The sequence below is a fragment of the Elaeis guineensis genome, chromosome 14 (genome assembly GCF_000442705.2).
Source record: "Elaeis guineensis isolate ETL-2024a chromosome 14, EG11, whole genome shotgun sequence".
Lineage (NCBI taxonomy): Eukaryota > Viridiplantae > Streptophyta > Magnoliopsida > Arecales > Arecaceae > Elaeis > Elaeis guineensis.
The window spans coordinates 53,784,304-53,805,113 of NC_026006.2; the positions used below are offsets into that span (position 1 = coordinate 53,784,304).

Below are 20,810 nucleotides of genomic sequence, written 5' to 3' on the forward strand. Positions count from 1 at the left end.
TCATTACTTTATATTTTGCATTCCTTCTAGAGTCCTTGTTCTCAACTTGTTCTTTCTAGGAGAGATAGCTGCAGCAACCGACCAATTAATAGATATAAGTTCCTCCTAAACAATGCTAGATTTTTGAGGATTGAAACCAAGAATAACTTGTGCAGGCATTTTATGTGCTGTTAACTTTACATACCATGTTTTCCTCGGTTTGTTCTGTGTTTAGAGGTCTTGAAGCATGTTCTTTTTAAAGATGCTCTGTTTAAATTTATCATGTCTTTAAATCTACTGATTATCCTTGAAAATTCTATCAGAAGAATATGCTCGGTTTTCCAAAAACTAAATATGATTGTATAACAGAGGGAAGGAAGACATACCTGATGGAGTTATCCATGTTCGAGAAGTTAAGGAAATACCATCCGAGTTTCAAAATCTGCTCTCAAAAACTAAATATGAAGTCGACATCAGTGATAACTGGCATATTTATTTAATCTAACTGTCAACTGTATCCAGTCCCTTCAAATTCTAGTGATAAAAAGCTAAGAAATTATTATCCTGCACATTTAGGATTGACTTAGAAAGCATTTAATTGCATATGCAGTGGATTGCTTTTTCGACCTAGTAAGAAAAAAAGAAATTTCTTACTGCTTAGAAATCCATGTTAGAGATATTGGCCGCATATAATTTATTAATGTTATTAGACTTCTACTATAGCTCTCTATAGGTTTCATCGCTTTTGCTTTCTAATTTTTCTTCACATGCCATATTAGGCTCTCTAGAATAGTGGAAATGCTATATTTGTGAAAAAGTAAGCTTTTGATGATATTTGGTACATTTTATTTTGATGAACGGATAAAATATGAACGTTAATTTACTTTTTTGATAAAAAATGGTAATTATACATTCATATGATGGAACTCCAAAAAAATTTATGAGGTGGCCTTCCTCTTTGTCATAATGGAGAAGTTTGGATCGCATAGAGATGAATGTTAGAATTAGTCTTGACATGCCACAAGTTAAAAGTGGTGCAATATTGACAATTTCTGACAATAGTTTATTTTAGTTTTTCTCTTCAAAGTCAAAATCATTTGATTTGGTTATTTTTGTTCTGAAAGCTCTAGACTCTAGAAGGTTTAGTATCTATTTAGAGTGTTAGATTGGACCAAGATTTGCGGTACCGGTGCATACTAACCATCCCATACTGTACTTGTATCAAACTGGAATATGATTCCGAGGGCGTATTGACGCTCGGTACACCAAACCGGCCTCCATACTGAACATACTAACATTGTAATAGGATGGTACTGGCATGGATCTGATACCGAGATGGCATATTTTGGATTAGACTTTTATTAACTTATGATATGAACATTAAGGATGAGTAGCACTTGTCACATATTTGATCAATTTACTGATAACATTGGATCCTCATAGTGACTTAATTCAGTCTAGTTTTACAAAGACAGGAATTTATCAGCAAGCTTGTAGCCATCTTCCCTCTCTATAAAGAGGGATATTCAAGGATAGATAAGTGAATGGTTTAGAGTGGTAGTTGATGAGCCTCTGGAAAGATGAATGTGGTTTTCACAACATAAAGAAAACAGAAAGACAAATGTGCCGATTCATCTTCTGGAGAATGTTTAAATGCGGTCTTTCTCCACTGCAGCAGATGAAGCAAAGAGGGAGGAGATGTTTAGGCATGCAAATTTAATCATCTGGCAGAATCTTAAGGATGTATGATATAATGGATTACACAGCTCTAATTGTATTATCTAAATTTGTTCACTCCTGATGACTAGGGGATACAAGCAGTTGTAAAGATGTATCAAGAATAGGGGCAGAGTGCACTCAGTGAGAAGTAGAAGGCTTTCCTTCCTAAAGTTCATTAAGGGAAGATAAATATATACATGCAAGAAGTACATAGGCTAGGACTCTTTTAATTGGTATTGAAGGACTGGTGGTAACTTCTACACACACTTCTGTGGTGATTCTTTAAGTTGTTACCGGCTTCCTTTTAAGAGTTTCTAGTACTAAGAAATGGTTGTCCAGGGTGACTAGTCTTAGACTAACTATGCAAATTTTATGAACTATTGCTTGAATGGTGACACCAAGTGTTAAATTTAACTTTGGTTTTGTGTGTACTGTCAAGTTAAAATGACCTGCAGAAATCAGTACCCTCACATATAACATCATCAAAAAAAAAAAAAAATCCACTCAATGCCTACTTTCGGATAGTTTGTTTCAGAAGTATAGAAGTTTATGCTAGAAGCTTCAACATCATCACAAAGGATTGTCAAACTGAAATGCAGGATTCTTTTTCATCCCCTAACAAAACCAACACAAAGCTGAAGTTGATGCCCTGGGAAAAGAACAACAGAGGATCTAAAATTCTAAAAGAAGAGTACTATCTAGCCAGTGAATTGGAATAGCATCACTATTCACCTTCGACTTTGTGACATGTTTCTTTGTCATATTCTAGCCCAAGTCTTGGGCAAATGGATAAAAGACAAGCATTTAGGGTAGTTATCCCAGTCCTGAAGCTGTACCTTAGCATCTTTTCCAGCACAAAGGACCACAAAAGTTTTTTTTTTATTTTCCTTTAGTAGTTGCTTATTGTTGTAACTTGTAAGAAACAGCAAAGTCTGGGTTGTGGCAGGGATTTTCAAAGCTTAGGTGAGAATTACTCCTATTTTTCCCCCCTTTTTTCTTAAGTTAAGGAGTGTTGGTTATGACTTTGAAAGGAGGGTCCCAGAGGACTGGACGTTCGGGTAAACGTGATAAGAAGTATAAACAAGGACAGATTTAGAATATCCAAAAGATTTGGTGGTGGACTCAAGCTAGTTGTATCCTTAAGCGCATGGAAAAAATGGGAAAATATCTCAAAGGATGAGATGAAATGAGATCCATTTCTTTTATTGGATCTTTTTAATTATTTCCTGAAATCTTCCATATTTGCATATCAATCCTGTATTTTTTTTTTCATATTTATATAAAAAGATTATATAAAATTTTATTCGTGCAAATTGGCACTTCCACTTGTTTTTTTGTGACCGAACCCTTGTTAGAAATAAACCAGACTTACAGAAGGATAAAAATATCCGTCTTAACATCAAATGAAGCTAAGGACTTGGCATCTTCTGGCTCACTTTACTTTCTTCTCACTCAGGACTTGGCTGCTAAGGGATCAACAATAGAGGGGCATGAATTCAGGAGCTGATTAAGTTTGAGAACTAGGAGCAAAAATTGTTCAAAAGATATGAAAATAACACCATTGGAAGAAGAACAATGAAATATTTCTTTCTTCCCTAGCTGACTTAGGGATGTCTAAGTAACAAGTTACAAGATTTCAGGAATTAAAATACAAATATGAAAAGATGGAGATTACCCAACAAATATGAAAACTTTTAGGGGCTAATCTGCAAAAAAACCTCTTTATTAATGTCATTGACGACAATTTCAGTTTTGTGTTATCTATGATTACCTTTCAAGGACACAAAGGCACCAGGACAAATATGTAGTATAGTCTGTTCTGCCAGGAACAAAGAACATAGGGTTGTATACTTTTAGAGAGCTGAAGCATATTTCTTAGATGGAGGTTTTCCTTTGAAAAATAACGATAATAATAGTTACATGTGCGAACCGGAATCAATTGTAAGAAAGGTAAACAGACATGATGGATTCCATGGAAAGGATAGAAATCTTGTTGCTGATTGCTAAACGATGGAGAACCCTCCAATTGTTAGACACTAGTCTGCATATAAACCTAGCAGAAGAAGGCAAATTAACTCCGAGACCATAATCCCATCTTGTTCTCAGAAATAAAAACTTGTGACCAGTCCTCTTGGCGATATTAAATATTTTCATTCAGAAACTACGTGGCAATTTTGGCATGTGATTCTAGCCATGCTTTCTAAAAGCTGTTTTCTCTGGTCACTTCAATTGATTCCAAATTGGCATCAGCTCTAATAATACAATATCCTCCATCATAGATTACTTAAGTCTCCAACCTGCTTGTTCTTGTAAATGAACTGAACGCTTGCAGCCTTCTTGGATCTATTCAGCAAGAAGTCCATGTTTATTTTCTAAAAAAACCCCAGCTAGTGAAGCCCAACTCAACACCTTCTCCCTAGATTGGCATACGTTAGTTTTCTGCTTCAGAGTTGCCATGCAAACCCCTGGGACGAGCTATCCTTCAGAGCTTTCATTTTTTGCTTTTGCAGCGTTCCAACAGGTAAATGATACAGTTGTTGCCAGTCTAATGTTCTCGTTGTTACCTTTCCAACCCTAAAGAGCATTTGAGTACCAACATGATTTGTTGGAAATTTACATAGGCCAAATTACCATAAATTTGAAAAAAAAAAAAGCCTATGATCATACCAGAGCCACTTTGCGGACTGCAGTGTTGGAAATTCATACTGATTTTTCACACGTTTTATTTTCTCATTCACATGGATGTATTTTCTCTAGATTGGTAAAAATAAAATCCGGTTTTGCACAAAAAAATTCCCCATGATGATACTAAAAATAGAGAGAGCAGTAGATTCGCCTTTTTAATAGGGAAAAAAAACCTTTGGCATGACCGACGACCACATTATAGTTCACCCTTTTTTAAGGTATGGAGACTTGTATGCCAAGTTTTTTATGTCAAAGATGGACAGGAACACATGGGAGAAATCCTTTCTTGATCATCACAAAGTTTGGGATTTATCACAGACAATTTGAACATTCAAGTTGTGGGGCAAGGTTTTGTACCATTCTTCAGTTTTTGATGGTCCCAGAGCTAATTCATGAACATTAGAGAGCTTTTCGATAAATTAGAGAATACTGTCTCAGAGCAGTGATATTCCAGAATTCCACGCTACATTGCTTCTCTCTGAAAAATTGTATATAGAAAACTGAATATACTAGTAGTTGGGAACTTGGGATGCAATTTAGAAGTATCATAATGTCACAAGAGAGAGCTTTTTATAAAAAAGGGAATCAAGATTCATCAATGCAAAGGAGAAACTTTCAGAACTTTGACATAACACTCGTCAACAATCAAGGTTTTTCCCCCTTGAATACAATCTGAATGCCACTACTGGGTTCAAACCTGAATCTTTTTGTGCCAGTTCAAATCCCACCTGCATAAGCATGCATTTATTGAAAGAAATCAACTGTATCGAAAGGGCTGCTGCTTATTCTCGATAGCCCACTCCATCAGCAACATCCATTCTGGGTTACATAATCGTGGAATTTACAGTAATACATTTCTATAGTTTGCCTCTTGCTGCTCGGTCTTGGAATCTTCATTCCATCATCATTTGCCAGCGCCAATCACATGTTCAGCCATGGTTGAATGCTGCTTTTCCAGATCATTGCTTACTCATTGCGGATTACATGAGAGAGGATCCTACCATGGTTCCAAATTGTGACCCCAATAACTAGTACCTATCTTCCACTTGCTCCAACCTTCCTCTCCTAAAATGAGATTTAAACGTGCTTTTAGATTCTCCACTGCATCTTCCTCCAACTCCTCTATTGGATTGGATCGAAATTTTGAACGCGGAGAACAACTCTGCAACAGTGTAATTATGTTTAGTTTTGCAAATACATTATTCATTTCTGGCCTTAGCGATTGATTCGGGTATCATATACATTACCTTTGCAGTTTCATATGATTTCAAGCACTGTAAACATTCCCCATAAAATCCACAATGGTATAGGAGAACTGCATAATCTCTTAGTTCTCGGAAATCAACATCCAGGAATACAAGGCGTTCACAAGCTGTCAAAAGAGAATTTAATCAACAACTATAACATGGATGCACAGCAGAAATACTTTTAAAATGAAATGGTCTAAAGATAATGATTTTTTTATAACACAAGTCAATCTCAAAGAGTTATTGTGAGAAGTGTTGTTGAAAGCCACCATCTAGGTTTGGACCTGGAACCTTTTCCCAGTGTATGTTTGAGGAAAGCGGTGCCAGACAATGGACCCAAGTCCCATGGAGTCAATTTTGACAATAAATACTACATAGGAAATTGGACCCAAAAAAAAGATATTTTATAATTTTTGAGACTTGACAATCGCTGAACAACACAATCTGAATGCAGTCTATGATCAGATCAGATCTCAGTACGATGAAGGGGAGTTGAGGCAAAAAAAAGCAAACAACATAAAACATTAAATAAATTGTTTACCAGAACCTACAATTTGAAGCCACTTCATACCATTCATTTTTGCACCCTCATATTAAAGCCTAACAGTACAAGTTGCAAGGTGACCAGGCTGAAGAGGTGTGTGTGAAAGCTGATTCCATTTAACATGTTTGATGTCCAACAACTCTGTGAACAAAACATCCTTCAACCATTTCTAACAGCTTTAGAATCAGCTGAGAGAAAATGGTCAAAGAGAGGTTCTTGATCTTGCAAACCCCTTGATTTTTGAATGCTAGAAATCACCTAATATTGTCAATGAGATGGTCTAGATCATGTGAATCCATCGTTTCCAATAGGGCCATGGCTCAACCCATTAGAATTCTTAAATTCACCTTTATAATTGATTGCAGCATTGCATCTATAGATGTGGCTAGAGATTACAACTCTATAACCATATCGTAGAACCTCCAACATGCATTCCAACTGATGCTCCTATCTGTATACGAGGTATCCTCAGATATCATAACTGGACATTGCCACATCCATAATAGTATGCAACACTAATTTATGTTTATGATTTTATATCTTTCCTATAATATGCTTCAAAACTTGTTTACCACTGTCTTCATAAAAAAAAATCAAAATGAGTTATCATATTAAGCTCAATTTCATCAACAAAAAGGGTAAAATTGCTGCATAAAATAGGAAGCTCTATAAAGTAAACAATAGTCTTCATGTTGTCTGCATACTTGTGCCATTGTTTGGTCACAAACATGGCGTTTTATTTTTTTGAAAAAAATATATATTTGACAAGGCAATTAATTGGTTTCGACCTGCATCAGCGGCATGTGTTTTAACTCACAAAGGCCATGTTTAATATTACCCTTCAGCCATCAAAACCTAGGTATATTTAATTTATGCTTGCTAATATAATTCTGAGACTATATTAAAGCAGTAAGGGAAATATTAAACACTTTCCAAGAAACCTTTTTCTCAAGGCAAGACTTTTTTCTTTCTGTAAGTTGCCATAAGCCAAGGCTTGGACGTGATTTAGTAGAGGGCTGGCATTAGGTTTAGAGTTGGCTGCAAGAAGCATACTTTGGTGGGAAAAAGGACTGGCATCCTAGAAAAGCTTACCGTACATAGATGAGACAAGCTTGTTTATTTTTGGTTAGCATCTCATATAACATGATTTTACAAAAACAATATTATGTAAACTTGAGGAGGTTTATCTTATACTAGATTCATCTTTTTGTTGTCTCTACGTCTCTAGTTTGAAAACATTTAGGACACCATGCTATGTTAAAGGGAGCTAAAGATATTCTATCAAAAGTAGGAGGAAAACATATAAGCCATTAGACTTAAGAGAACAAAAAGCAAACGATATAAACACCTGCTAATGCACGCCGCATATCACCAAAACGCACAGTAGTCCACACTCCACGCTCTATCCTATGCTGAGCAGCCTTGGCAGAAGCTATCTCTAAAGCACTGCAAGCACAATTTACAATACCAATAGTCAAGTCAACTGCTAAACAAATTGTAATATCTCAAGAAACACATTAAAACCTCCTGTAAAAGATAAAGGCTGACCACACATTGCTATATGACTTTTACCTTTCCCCTTCACTACTTGGTCCATAAATGTGATTTGCAGCATGCACTGCTCTCAAAAATAAACTACTAGAATGACCAAACTGGAATGGCCAGAAAGCATCTTTTAGATTCCTTAGTACCTGCAAAGGGTAAGAAATTGAAACAAATGGATCAAAAGTTTCTCATGCCCACTTACAGAAGTCTCTCCTGAGAAAAAGTTGATACTAACATGGCTGAATCAATAGATGAATGCAACATGTTGCTTGAAACAGACGTCCAAATGCATATACATATGTAAGTTTGAAGGAGAAAAACCTTATTAGCTTGTACCAACTCTTAAGTGCTAATATTGGATAATGAAAAGTCCAAAATGCAATCAAGTTCTTGTCAAGCAATATGTTGGCGCTACTAACTAATTCACCGATTTGCTACTGAAAATAACATAAAATCAAGCATCTATTCAAGACTATTTTTTGTGCTCACTGTTAATGATCTACAGTATAAGCGGGCTAATAGAATACCGTGCTGATTGTGGAGAAGCACAATGAGTAACTGAATCTACAAATTTCTCCCTAAAGATCTCAAGAAGTTCCAGAAAAACAAGATATTTGACAAACTAAAGTTGGAAAGATGCAGTAATGCAAATCAATTGCTTTCATGTATATAAACCTTGTTGGGATAGATCTCAACCTCCGACAAATTGAAACTGAGCCTATTTCTTATGTTCCACCCTTAGATCATTATCAACCTTTGCTGACCATCAATTTACTCAACCTAGTTAATGTGTACAACTTGTCAGCCAATCTGTTGCCAACTCATTCTGGTAGTCTAGCATGATTTGGCCCAATGTCTCAATTCTTTATGAGACTTCTAGAGTTCACCAATTTCTATATTCATATGATCACCTTTCCTCCAATAACAATATTAACAGGCAAATAATATTACTTAGGTGTTATGCCACCATCTTCTTCATTTTGTTCGATGCAGGGTATTCATATAACCAGCTAGGAAAAAATGTTAAATACCTCAATCTCTTGAGATGAGGCAGAGCAACTGTCATCCCATGAAGCACAACTCATTAAGTACACGAATGCTCTAGGTGATGTGGGCATCACTAATTAAATATCTATTCTCCCTACTTTATAATTGTGGAATATCATGATTGATTGCTTCCAGCTGTGTCTCTGCACTGGCTAATCCCATGGTTGTTATTTCTTCTTTTTGCAGAAACTTTTATAGAAGAGACTTATATCTTTGAAGAAAATCAGAACTATCATTCTATGGTTCATGATAACCTACAAACTTGTGAAGGATTTATCTTTTTGTTGAGGCAAAAATAAATTTTTAAAATTTTATTAATTTTAACAATGAGCTACCAAAAACAAAAAAAATTATTAACAATTAGTGGAGAGAACTGGGTTAGTAGAAGTTAACAGCAACTGTAATGTTATAAATTAAGCACATGATTTGAGCTAATAATTTATTTTCAACTATAGATTCCTAGTGCCAATAATTCTCCATATATCATGTAAACACCAGCTTATTATATCACGTAAACATAATGCATCATTATCACATACAGAATGATAAACTACCTCCACAAGGAGTGACTTTGATGTCATGATATGAGGTTGATCTGACATTTTACTTTTCTGTTTCAGGTATCCCCTAGGAAGACTACCAAAGTCATGGGGAAAGTAGATCTCTGCATCAAAATCCAGAAAGCCATATATCTTTAGCATTTTCACCATTTCTGAGTATATAAGTGACAGCATAATCGCAGATCCTGATCGACATGTCAAAACCTGCTCATAGCATAGAAAGAGAGTAACAAAGATGTCCCATCCAAATGATAATTCTGATATTGCAAAATAGCGTTAAGAAAAAAAAAAAAAAAAGAGAGAGAGAGAAGAACATACTGAGTGGAGATATAACGCCTTTGCATCACACATGTTCTCCACTCTGCGAAACCCCTGACAAAATGAAAGAACTGGCATTAGTTCCCCGTCACAAGAAATAAAACAATATGCTGCAGATGTCAAATATTCAATACTTATTGAATTCCCGAAATAAGAATTGCCTCAATCAAATAAGCTGAACAACCATCAGGTTGGATTAAATAACTTCACAGAACACCCATTTATAAATCAAATGCAACAGTAGCAAAACTAGAAACAAGAAAGGACACTTAGCATGATGGTGAAATGTCATGTCAAGCAATAAGTTATGAGTGTGAGAACCACAGAAGCCATAAAAATATCGTTCAAAAACATGAGGCACAGCTGCACAAGTAGACACTCGAAATAGTGCCCTGCACAATAGTGTTCATAAAATGGATCATGAAATTACATTGAAAACAGCAAGTGAGTTTCAAGTCAGGGTAGTCTTACACCAACCATAGATACTAGGTTTCATTACTCATTAGTTCATAAATGCGAAAAATTATAAGCCTTTCAAGATATCGAGTAGACTTCTGCCTTGATGCCCAATTTACATCTTGTGCAGTTGTGCTACTCTATCATATGATAAATCCAAATCGATAAAATCATACACAGATGTGTTGATTTTAACTCTAATCATTTCATTTCATTGATTGCCCTACCAAGAAGATATAGCGTATTGATTTAAATGCAATTGGTTTTCCAATAATTATGTTTATTTCTTAATTTTTGTCCTCAACTATTGCTGTAAACTCATAATAGCCGGTCCCAACATCTTACGTTGCTATTAATGGTACTTGTTTGTTCATCACCTTTACTTCCATATAAAAGTACTATAATACCTCTGCTCCAGTCAATCTTCGTTGTTAATTCCTGAAACCTCGTTAGATGACTAGATGGACAAGTTTTCTCCCACAAATATTTTTTACTCCATTTCGTACAATTTAAGTGGCCTAAAAAAAGAAAAAAAAAATTATGGATATTAATTTACATGCTTATACATTATGTATGTGTGTAGATGAGAGGGGCAGCCATGCTGAGCAACTATTGATAATTGTGGTTGATTTCATCCAGCAAACCCATAAAACTCTTCTGCTTCTTGGATTTCATGGAATCAGAATTCCAATATCACATCTCCAAAGTAGAAAGGCAACACTTAAACGCAAACAAAGCAAGCGTAATCATTCAAAACCTTTAAAATTTCCATAAACCCTTGCTTAATTTCAGAGCATCAGGGATCCATACCTTGTGAACATAAAAGTATCTTTCCAAGTTCCCAAGGAAAATCTCCGGCGGTGCATTGGTGGGGGGCATGTAAAGCGAGCAGAAGCCCGTAGAGAGATCATCGAGCCGGCCGATAAACTCATCGACGGGCAGCGGAACCGACGAGTGCGAGACGAGGGAATCATCCTCCGCCGCAATATGCAGCGCCGCCTTGGCAAGATCAGCCCCTCTGCTGATGGTGATGCTCGTCTCCGAGTCGATCCCGGACAGCTTTCCGACCTGCTGGCAGAAGCTCTCCCTGGCGGCCTGCAAATTCCCCAATTCGATCAGAATAAAACCAAAAATAGAAGCGTATGATTCTGGAGGAGGTTGGCTCACCCTGGCGAATCTGGTGTCGATGCCGGCGGTGTCGAGGGAGTCGTGGAGGACGACACGGGGGACGCTGACGGCGGGGGCGGGTGCGGTGGTGGCGGCGGCGGCGGCGGCGCGGGGGAGGCGGCAGAGGAGGAGTTTTTTTCTTTGGGAGGAGAAGGAGAGGGGGAGTTTGAAAGGGGAGGAGGAGGAGGTCAAGGGAGAGCAGCTCATGGTTGGAGCTCACAATAGAAGAACCAAGGAAACGCTCTGTTCAGAAGAAGCGAAGGTACCGAGAGCCGGTATATAATATGGCTTCATTTACTATTTTTCTTTAGGATAAGCTAATCCGCAATCCCAATTAAATTTAAACTCAAAAGTAGCTTTCACATAAATTTTAAGTAAAAAATATCCTTCATTTAAAACGTAGCTTTAAAATAGCACTCCAAATGATACGGGATAAATAAATTATTTTTATAATTATAAAAAAATATTATATTATTATAAAATAATATTATATTATTATAAAATAATATTATATTATTATAAAATAATACTATACTATGATAATATAATACTATCTTATTGTAAAAAATATATATATTAATATAATATAATAAAATAATATTATATTTTAATAAAAAATATTATATTAATATAATGTAATAGGTAAGGATATAAGAATATAAAAATATATAAATAATTTTAATAAAAAATAAAAAATTATTTTTAATTTAAATTTAAAATAAAAATTTATTTTTATATAAAAATTAATTAAAAAATTATTTTTAAGTTAAAAATAAAACTAAAAATTTATTCCTAGCGCCCTATTCTCTTTTTTTGGCCGTTTGATGCCCACCGTTAGATGGACTACGTTTGGTGCTGTTTGTGGAAGTCGGTAGTATCCAGAAACACTGTACACTTTGCCGTGTGAACGGGAAAGAATGGTAGTCTTTTTGGCAGCATTATTGATGTTGAACCATGTTTGGATTTTTGTGATTATGGATTTTTGTTTTGGTTTTATGACAAGGGGTTGAGGGTTATGTGGAACGTGCTGTTCTTAGCATGAGGTTGGCTTTGATTGGAATGGACAGCTGAACTTTGATCAAAAAGAAGGGGAATAATAAGGAAAAAGAGATGAAGATAAGCATCATGATTTGAGTATTATTGGAAGGGTGGGGGGTGGATGTTGTTGGTTTATTTCTTAAGGACTAGCAATTGATTAAAGCTACTCATGAGGGTTGGGCATATGGCCGAACCTACGATGGATCAAGATTAAATTGAATGTATACAAACAGAGATTAATAATGTAAAAGATATTGATCCTAACCCTCATGCTTGAATAAGATATGTCTTAAAAAAAGTTGAATTTATTTTTAGCAATCTCAATATTATTCGGTTGATATAAAGATAGAAATAAATAATAAATCGATCCCTAGGATTAATTCTAATTTTTCGCTATGGACAAATTTAAAATCTAAATTCAAAAGTCAAATTTCTCAAAATATGGATCTTAACAACAACAATGTTCTTAACCAGGCTCTCACAATTCATAAAACTAGGTTTCTGGCACTGTATAAAACTTGGACTCTATTTCTATCTTTTAAGTTTCTGAAGCTTTTGTGCCGGTAACCCTCATTCTTTTGTTGTCCCTACCTCCTCTCTTTTACCTCCCTTCTATCTTGGTCTTCCTTTATATACTTACTAAACGAAGTCGGTGGTGCTTGACTCCTCCAGTGTTTAAAAATATAAATAAATTCTTGAAGTCTAGATAGAGTTCTAGAATTTTGGTTTTTTTTATACTATTTGTTTTTTTTTTTTATTTAAGTAGTTATAGTACTACATCTGCATTTTATGGAAGAGAAAAACAAAATTTGTTTCGCACTTATAACTAATGACAATAAAATGTTATCCAGATTCTAAATCGTTTATGTGAGCTTTTAGCTAAAGTCCATGCATACAAATCACATGCACATATAGACCTACTCATCCAAATGAACTGTGAAAATATATATGTTGTAACAAATAGGGAGAACGACAAAACAATGAGAAAAAGAGAGAAAGAAATAAGAGAAGAATAAAAATACATAATATTTATATGGTTTAGTTTATTGACTTACATCCCTCGATAGAGATAATTATAGAGTATTAGATTACCTTACAAACTCTGGTCCTCAATATATCTGATCTCTATGATACTCAGTCGCTGCACTCTTTTCTTGAGATCGTAAGAAATATGTATAATAGAGTAAGTTGACTTAAACTCGAAATAATATTCATACAATAATCAGTTTAGACTATTATCCTAATTAATCGAAATGGATTTAAATTGGTATCCTAAATAAACTTTTTAGCAGTCACATGGTTATGTCCTTCTAAAACTTATAAACTTCAAGGCATTATCGACAATATAAAAGTTAGAAGATCGATATGAGATCTTTTAAAATATAAAGAAAGCAAAGAACAGACACAGTGGCTTTTTTTTTTTTAACTTTCCTCCATCAGTGTGTCCTTTTGTTCTAAAATTTCATATAACATCAAATATTCTTTATTTTTTCTTAAAATCATGGATTTCTTTGTTACCATTAATGTTCACAAAGTAAAGTAGCGCTAAATTCGAACTTACCTCAAGATCATTTACTACTAGATTACTTGCTAATGGAGTGTTGATACATGACTCTAGGCATCATTTAAGTCATGTCTACATTATCTTATTTTTTTTATTTGATAACTCTAACATATGATTTGATTTTGCAAATTACAAAACAATACTTATTAAACTACACCCAAAATCTATGATCATAATGAGAATCCAATTTGAATGGTACCATGAGATTTCTATGATAATAATACATTAGCAAACCATTATTTTGCGTGAAATTCTTCATTTTTTTTTTTTTTTGCCTTTGTTAAATGTTTTATAAAAGAATTTCTTCCTTCCAATTTTGGAAGAATGTGAATCAAAGAGAAAGCTTTAGCTTTGTTGATAGCTACATAGTTGGTGATGGAGATAACAGTGCCGAGCTTGAATAAGGAATGGAGAACAAAGGAATGACGTATCTTAAGGGATCTTGGTATCCAAGGACCACATGATATTTTCTAAGTTTTTGGTCAAATGAAATCTATTCAAGAAATGCAGAAATAAATAGACTGTATGTGTTCCTCACATATCACACCAATCTAAAAAATATCTACCCCAGATCTCCCCCACACGCCCCCCCACCCCCCCCCCCCCCCCCCCCCCCCAACCACACCATTAGATATTTCATATGATGTTGTTGGTTCAAAGAACTGGAGAATGGAAACACATAGTCAAAACATCAATTTCAAATGTTTGTACGCTTGCGAAAGAACTCTAGTAGGGAACAAAAAGTAAGAATCATGATGAGATATTATAGCACAATTTAAAAATAAAATTATTAGTGAATTTGTCATCATCATCGCATTGCTAATCTTTAACTAGAGGAGATAATTCATGTGAGAACTATACGGGCATATATTTAGTCTTACATCAGTTATTTATTGAAAAGATATCGGATATTTATATAGCATCAAAAAACTCAAATAACATCTTCCAATTATTTTTTTTGACTGAGTTCTAAGTCGTTACAAATGATATCAATATCGATTCAATCCATAGTCTATGTGAACTAGGGGATACTATATCACAAATTTATTAAGACTGATCATAGGTTGATTATGGTGTTTATGAATAGATTTGCATGAATTTAGACTTTTAGCTTGATAAGGATACTTAAATTTAAATAAGAAGAGTATATAAAGATCCATGCGGACATATATTTAGTTTTATATTGATTATTTACTAGAAGGATCTTGGATACTTATATAGTACTAAAAAATTTAAATAATATCTTCCAACTAATCTTTTGAGATGAGGTTTTGGATTGTTATAATTCAAATATTTAATTTTAAATAAGATCAAACTAAGAGCTGTTACACCAACCTCTATCACTACTATTCTCGATCTAGAATTATCAAACAAAGAAGTTATTTATGAGCAAATTTGAATAGAAATTCAAAACGCATAATTATTAAAACAAGCCAATCTATAGGGTATTATGCTTCACTCTGGCTTAACTCAATGGAATTTATCTAAAAATAATATTTTCATATTATAATTTTAAAACTATATAATTTATAAATGAAAATTATTTAATTATAAATATTTTAATTATAATATTATAATATCACAATAAAAGTTAATGTTCCATGAACGAAAGTTTTGAAAGATCTTAAAAATCTTGCTGGGCCTTTAGAGCCATTACTAATGGCAGCTTGAGCTTGGCTTAATTATTATTATATTTTTCAAAAAAAAAGTCTTGGAGTTTGAGGGGAAAGCCTTGCTTGATCACATCATATGGGTCATATCAAGATGTTGACCCACTGGTCCGAAAACAGCTACGTTTAGGGTCTAGGATAGATCAGCTCTATATGTCCACCATCCCTTGCCCAAAACAAGCTAACCGCTAAACCATTCTGAGTTGGCAGACGTAGACGCGCTTGGACGACAGTCCCCACCTACCAAAAAATCCATGGAACCAGTGACCTTTTTTTTCTGAATGTTCCAGGGAAAGCAATGCTCTAAATAAATGGTGTACGTTGGCCGCTAAGCTGGGAGTTTATCTGCCACGTCAGGCTCCACCTTATCCAGTACTGGATTTTTTCCCTGTTTTAATCTTCAGAAACAAATCACTTTACAGTACAAAGGACTTGGATTGATCTCTAGGGGAAAAGATAATGGTAACTTGGTTGTCGGAAAACCTCACCAAACCTTTTCTATATATCATTTTTTTGGTTGTGGAGAAGTGTTTTTGGACCGATTACATAATATTTTGCTGTTTATGTAGAAGACTTCACATATATCTCAGTCCTTTGTTGGAGCTACAGAAAGATTTTGATCATAGTTTGTCCAAACGCTCAAGAATAAGAGAGGCAGAAATTAAGTTAGCATATATAAAACATGTCCAGAAAAAAAATTCCCAGTGGAAGGAAGCCTAACATCAGACTTTCTTGTTCTTCTTGACCGTTTTTCTTGGCATAATTCTGCATCATTTATCTGGAAAAGCACATGCACTGGTACTTGTAGTTATTAAGGTTGAATCCTATACTTTAAGTTGCATTAATTTGTCCATCGTGACATGCAAACTTGTATCATCTGAGTTGTATGCATCGAGGCATGGCATGTGCTTTGAGGAGGTTGAATAATATCCATGCTATCAATGAAAGACTATTATTATATCTCTATAATGGAGGTTCCGAATGCGCAAAGCTCTTTATTCATCATATAAATGTCCATTACTTAATGTACGATACAAATATGGACTATTAAAACATTCTACATATTATAACTCGTCAAATTATTATACTGCATTTCAAAAATTGTGGGAAAACAAAACTTATATCTTGCGTATCGTATGGGTCTATGTTAATGATATTGGTATTAATAATGGAGTTTCTATATGATGTCTTAGTTTGCGCTCGTTCACTATGTCGACATAAGTTTCTTCTTAAGAGTTATTAAAGTTCATTGATTGATGCACAAAAAAAAAAAAAAAAAAAAGAAAAGAAAAGGCTATTCAAACCTTTTATTTATCATATTGTGAGAATAATTGAAAAAAAAAAAGAAAAAAAAAATGTATATGCATCATCTAGATGATATACTAGTTTGTTAAAATTACCCTTTTTTTTCTTCCTTCTAGAATTTTGATAAATTTTCTCCTCCAGTGTTTGCTGCTATTTTGATATTTGGCATGCTTTCAAACATATACTTAAGTTGAAACATCAAAGCTTCTTGCTCTCCCGTTTTCTTTGATTTTATTCTGTTCCATGTCAAATAAAAGGAAAGCAAAGTTCTTGTGCTTCTTATTTTTAGAGCCCCTCAATCAACAGTAGAGAGACCAAAATCTCACTGGTATGTGCGATTTAAAATTTGAGCTCTCTTTTGTGATAATTGAATCTAATTAAGATGACAGACATCATGTACATGCGTTATTAGGTATCATGTGGTTGTAATTTGGCTTGCTATACCAAAAGATAGCAAAATAATATTGCCACTTTGCACGGTTTGATTTGAGGATTATAACAATCAAAGGGTACAAATCATCAAAGAGAAAAGTAAGAGGTGAAGAACTACACCATTGATCCTCTCAAAAATGAATTTTGGATCCATCACCAAACTTGAACGAGAGACAGTTCTAGAAAGTATTGAGATGTTTACATACATCCTTCAAGATTGGAGATATTTTCCTAAGATTTTTTTTTGATCTCAAGCCAAATATTTTCTTCATGTAATAGGCATTTTTTATTTGCTTCCACCGTAGAGAGGTAGATCCAATAGTAAATTTCCAAGCCTATTTGGTCAAGAGGGCAAGGTTAACTTGCTTTAAGTTTTTAATTCTTAGACCATCTTGTTCTTTTGATCTACAAACTGAGTCCCAATTCACAAAGCAATGGAATCCATCATGTGTGTGTGTTTGTTGCATGTATTCACCATGCGTTTTAAAATATAGCAGAAGAAGCTAAGCATTCCATGGACTGTTTCCCGATTTCTGAAATATGTTCTTGAGCTACAAAGACAGATTGAGGAGCTAACATGGAGAAAGGAAGAGATCTTATTGAAGGTGCTAAGGTAAGAAGAACATGTCCACACTAGTAAAGGCATAGTCTATCCTATTGTTTCAGCAACTAGCCTTAATAACAGAGAAGTCATGCTCCAGATCTATTTCTTACATAAAGCTATCAGGATTCTACTCTCTAAGATTCTAAGGTTACGTTTGATAACTGGCAATCTATCCAAATTATTGATAATTTAAAAAAATTTTATCAAATTAGTATATTTGGTATGCTTTTGAATTGATAATTCAGATTACCAGATAATATAAATTATCTCTCATAAGGTAATCTAGATTATTAAAGAGAAGGATGGCTATCCAGATTATCACTATGTTGGTAATCTTGTAATATTTTTTTTGGATAAAATATCCTCAAAAAATCCCACGATCTTCTTCCTCACAATGGGCAACGGAAAGAGGGAGGGCCAAAACCGACGCTCTCCTCTATACATTCGACCGGCGGCAATCGAAATCCAGCCAATCGACAGGCCGCCGTCATCTTCTTGACGGCAGCCACCGGCAATCAAGAAAAAATCGTCAGTCTATTGAGATCCGATGGTCTCCATGTGGAAAGAAGGACTGCAAGGGCAGTGCGAGCGGCCATCTAGCGGTGCGGGTGGCCAAGGGGCGGCGTAGGGGGCTACAGGGGGTGGGGTGCAGGGGACTGACGGCATAGGTGAGGGCAACGACATGGGTGGGTGAAGGAGGCGATGGAGATGGCTACGGAGGGCAGGGGGCGAGGGTTCATCGGGAGGCCAGGAGATGGTGCACAGGGTGGTGCGGACAGTCGGGGGGTGATGCCGGAGACCCGACTGTCGGAGGGTCGGGGGCGGATGGTCGGGGGGCTGGGGTCGGAGCAGCCGAGGGTTGGGGGGTTGTGGCATGTGGGGGAAGGAGAAGGGAGAAAAAAATAAAAATAAAAATAATAAAAATAATATAATATTATATAATATAATATTATATTATATATAATATAATATTAAGTAATATATATTATAATATATAATTTATTTTTAATTTTTATTGTAAAAAATTAAAAATTTTGTACATGGGGTATGATTTTTAATAAATTTGATTTAAGAGTATTTTGAAAATTTGATGTTATATTACTAGTAATTTAATTATCATACCAAATTTGTCAATCAAGATTTTCAGTAATTTTACTGTAATATTATCTATATGTATCAAATACTGTAATCAGTATTATTGATAATCTATCCAGATTGTAGGTAATCTGGGCTTCAGCCTATGAATGCCTCTACTTCCACCACCCATGATGACAAGACCTTCTACGGACTCCATTTACAGTTCTGCACTCCGTTGATTTCTCTCTGGCTGCCTTGGTCTATTGTCTCCATAAGCGTAGAGTGCCAGCTATTCTGTGAACATCTCATCAAAGTTACGAAGGAGCAAGCAAGGCTTGGTTCCATCAGGTGGTGTGTGTAGATAAGATTCAGGGGAGAAGTTCTCTTATATATGTTTATATGACAAGATTTGGAAAAATCCAAGTGTTGTGGCCTTGTAGGTTTGTTAAGTAGCCTTGGTAGTCTTTTAAACAAGTCTGATAGCTCATGACCTATGCAGATTTCCCTGTTGTAACTGAAATAGAGAGTAGGATTTTATCCTGGGTTTGTGTGCAAATTGCCCCAGAAGATTTATGGAGAAGAAACCATGAAAAACGTTTTGGGGCATTTAGGGAGAGCAATGCTCTCTTTGGAGATATAATTAATTTTTGTTCCGAATTCAACTCTTTTTTTTTTTTTTTTTTTGATGAGGCCAGTGCTCATACAAATATAGTACAAATGCATCCAATGAAATCGGAAAATAAAATGTCATGAAAAGAGGAAGGAGTCGGCTCCACATCAAGATTAAATTTTCAGAATATGTACAAAAACCTATGTTTGATAATTTTTTGAGAAAATCATTGAATTTTTTATTTCCCAATACAAAAATTTCAATTTGTCTTTGTATTTTCAGGTTCAAGGCATTCGAAAAAAATAATGCTCCCATCATCTAGCACGATGAGCAATTAATAATTTGCTTAGAGTTCAAGTTGTTAACTTGTTACTGAGGATCCAACTTTCTAGAAAATCTTTTAAGTTTTCTACAATACCCTGTATTTCCTAACATGAATTGTTCCCAATATTTTTTCACAATATTGATACTTCAAACTTATTTCAGCCATGTTTTCTCAAAAAAAAAAAAATCATCTAAATGAATCTTAACCATTCATATGGGACAAAAAGGAATGAGACTAACACATGATTAAGCTAGTAACTAAGTGGAAAGATTTAATTAGAGATTTTGTGGAACCAAATTAAGAAAGGTAAGTGATAAACTTAAAGGGTAACAGTAATGGCCATCCGAAGTAAAGTTGTTACAACCATTGTCCCCATCATTTCTTTGTTCACATACCATAATATTCTCGACCCATCCATTGCTTTTATTTCGTTAACCATGCCAATAATCATAATCTCCCACTTGCTCAATGACCAATTAAGCTACCCTCTTCTACAACTCATCAAATTAAATCATATAGGAGACTGGCATATCAAACTCGAACTTTTGCTCATGACCATTGGATCTCAATTGTACACTAGGTAATAAACATGATCATTGGATTATTTGTACATCTCTTTGCTAGCTTGCATGCTACATATGCAAGCGATCCATCAGCTACCCCTGATCAAATGCAGCAAGACAAAAGTGTGAATAGAATGTTCATTTCAATCTTCAAGCGTAAATTACAGGAAGTATGCCTGATGGACATTTCTTTTTTTTTTTGGTTCTCTGTAGATTGCACTGATTCAATAGAAAACCAACCTCCACTCATGTCACGTACGTACGTTGGCTTTTCAATTACTTTATCTAAATCTTTCAAAAAATTACAAAGTAATTGTTTGTCTTCCAAGCATGTTCGTATTTGTGTAGAAAACAA

At 34.9% G+C, this 20,810-nt stretch overlaps 1 protein-coding gene and 1 pseudogene across 1 annotated transcript; one reads left to right on the top strand and one right to left on the bottom strand.

The window, feature by feature from the left end:
- Positions 1–4,926: 4,926 nt before the first annotated feature.
- LOC105057611 (uncharacterized) lies at positions 4,927–11,535 on the bottom strand. Its single transcript, XM_010940263.2, has 8 exons — positions 11,268–11,535; positions 10,911–11,195; positions 9,645–9,698; positions 9,321–9,530; positions 7,747–7,865; positions 7,523–7,620; positions 5,631–5,755; positions 4,927–5,545 (listed from the first exon to the last, which is right to left on the bottom strand). Exons 1-8 carry the CDS (start codon positions 11,472–11,474, stop codon positions 5,381–5,383), a joined length of 1,263 nt encoding a protein of 420 aa, XP_010938565.1. The 5' UTR covers positions 11,475–11,535; the 3' UTR covers positions 4,927–5,380.
- LOC109506596 (protein IRON-RELATED TRANSCRIPTION FACTOR 2-like) lies at positions 11,473–19,456 on the top strand (annotated as a pseudogene).
- The last annotated feature ends 1,354 nt before the right edge of the window (positions 19,457–20,810 follow it).

What these genes read in the sequence shown, in the direction of transcription:
- LOC105057611 (XM_010940263.2), bottom strand. Translation starts at nt 11,474, where the DNA reads ATGAGCTGCTCTCCCTTGACCTCCTCCTCCTCCCCTTTCAAACTCCCC. An exon ending in CAAAGTCACTCCTTGTGGAG is followed by an intron (nt 7,866 to 9,320) that starts GTAGTTTATCAT and finishes TACCCTTTGCAG; the next exon opens with GTACTAAGGAATCTAAAAGA. An exon ending in TATGCGGCGTGCATTAGCAG is followed by an intron (nt 5,756 to 7,522) that starts GTGTTTATATCG and finishes CTCTTTTGACAG; the next exon opens with CTTGTGAACGCCTTGTATTC.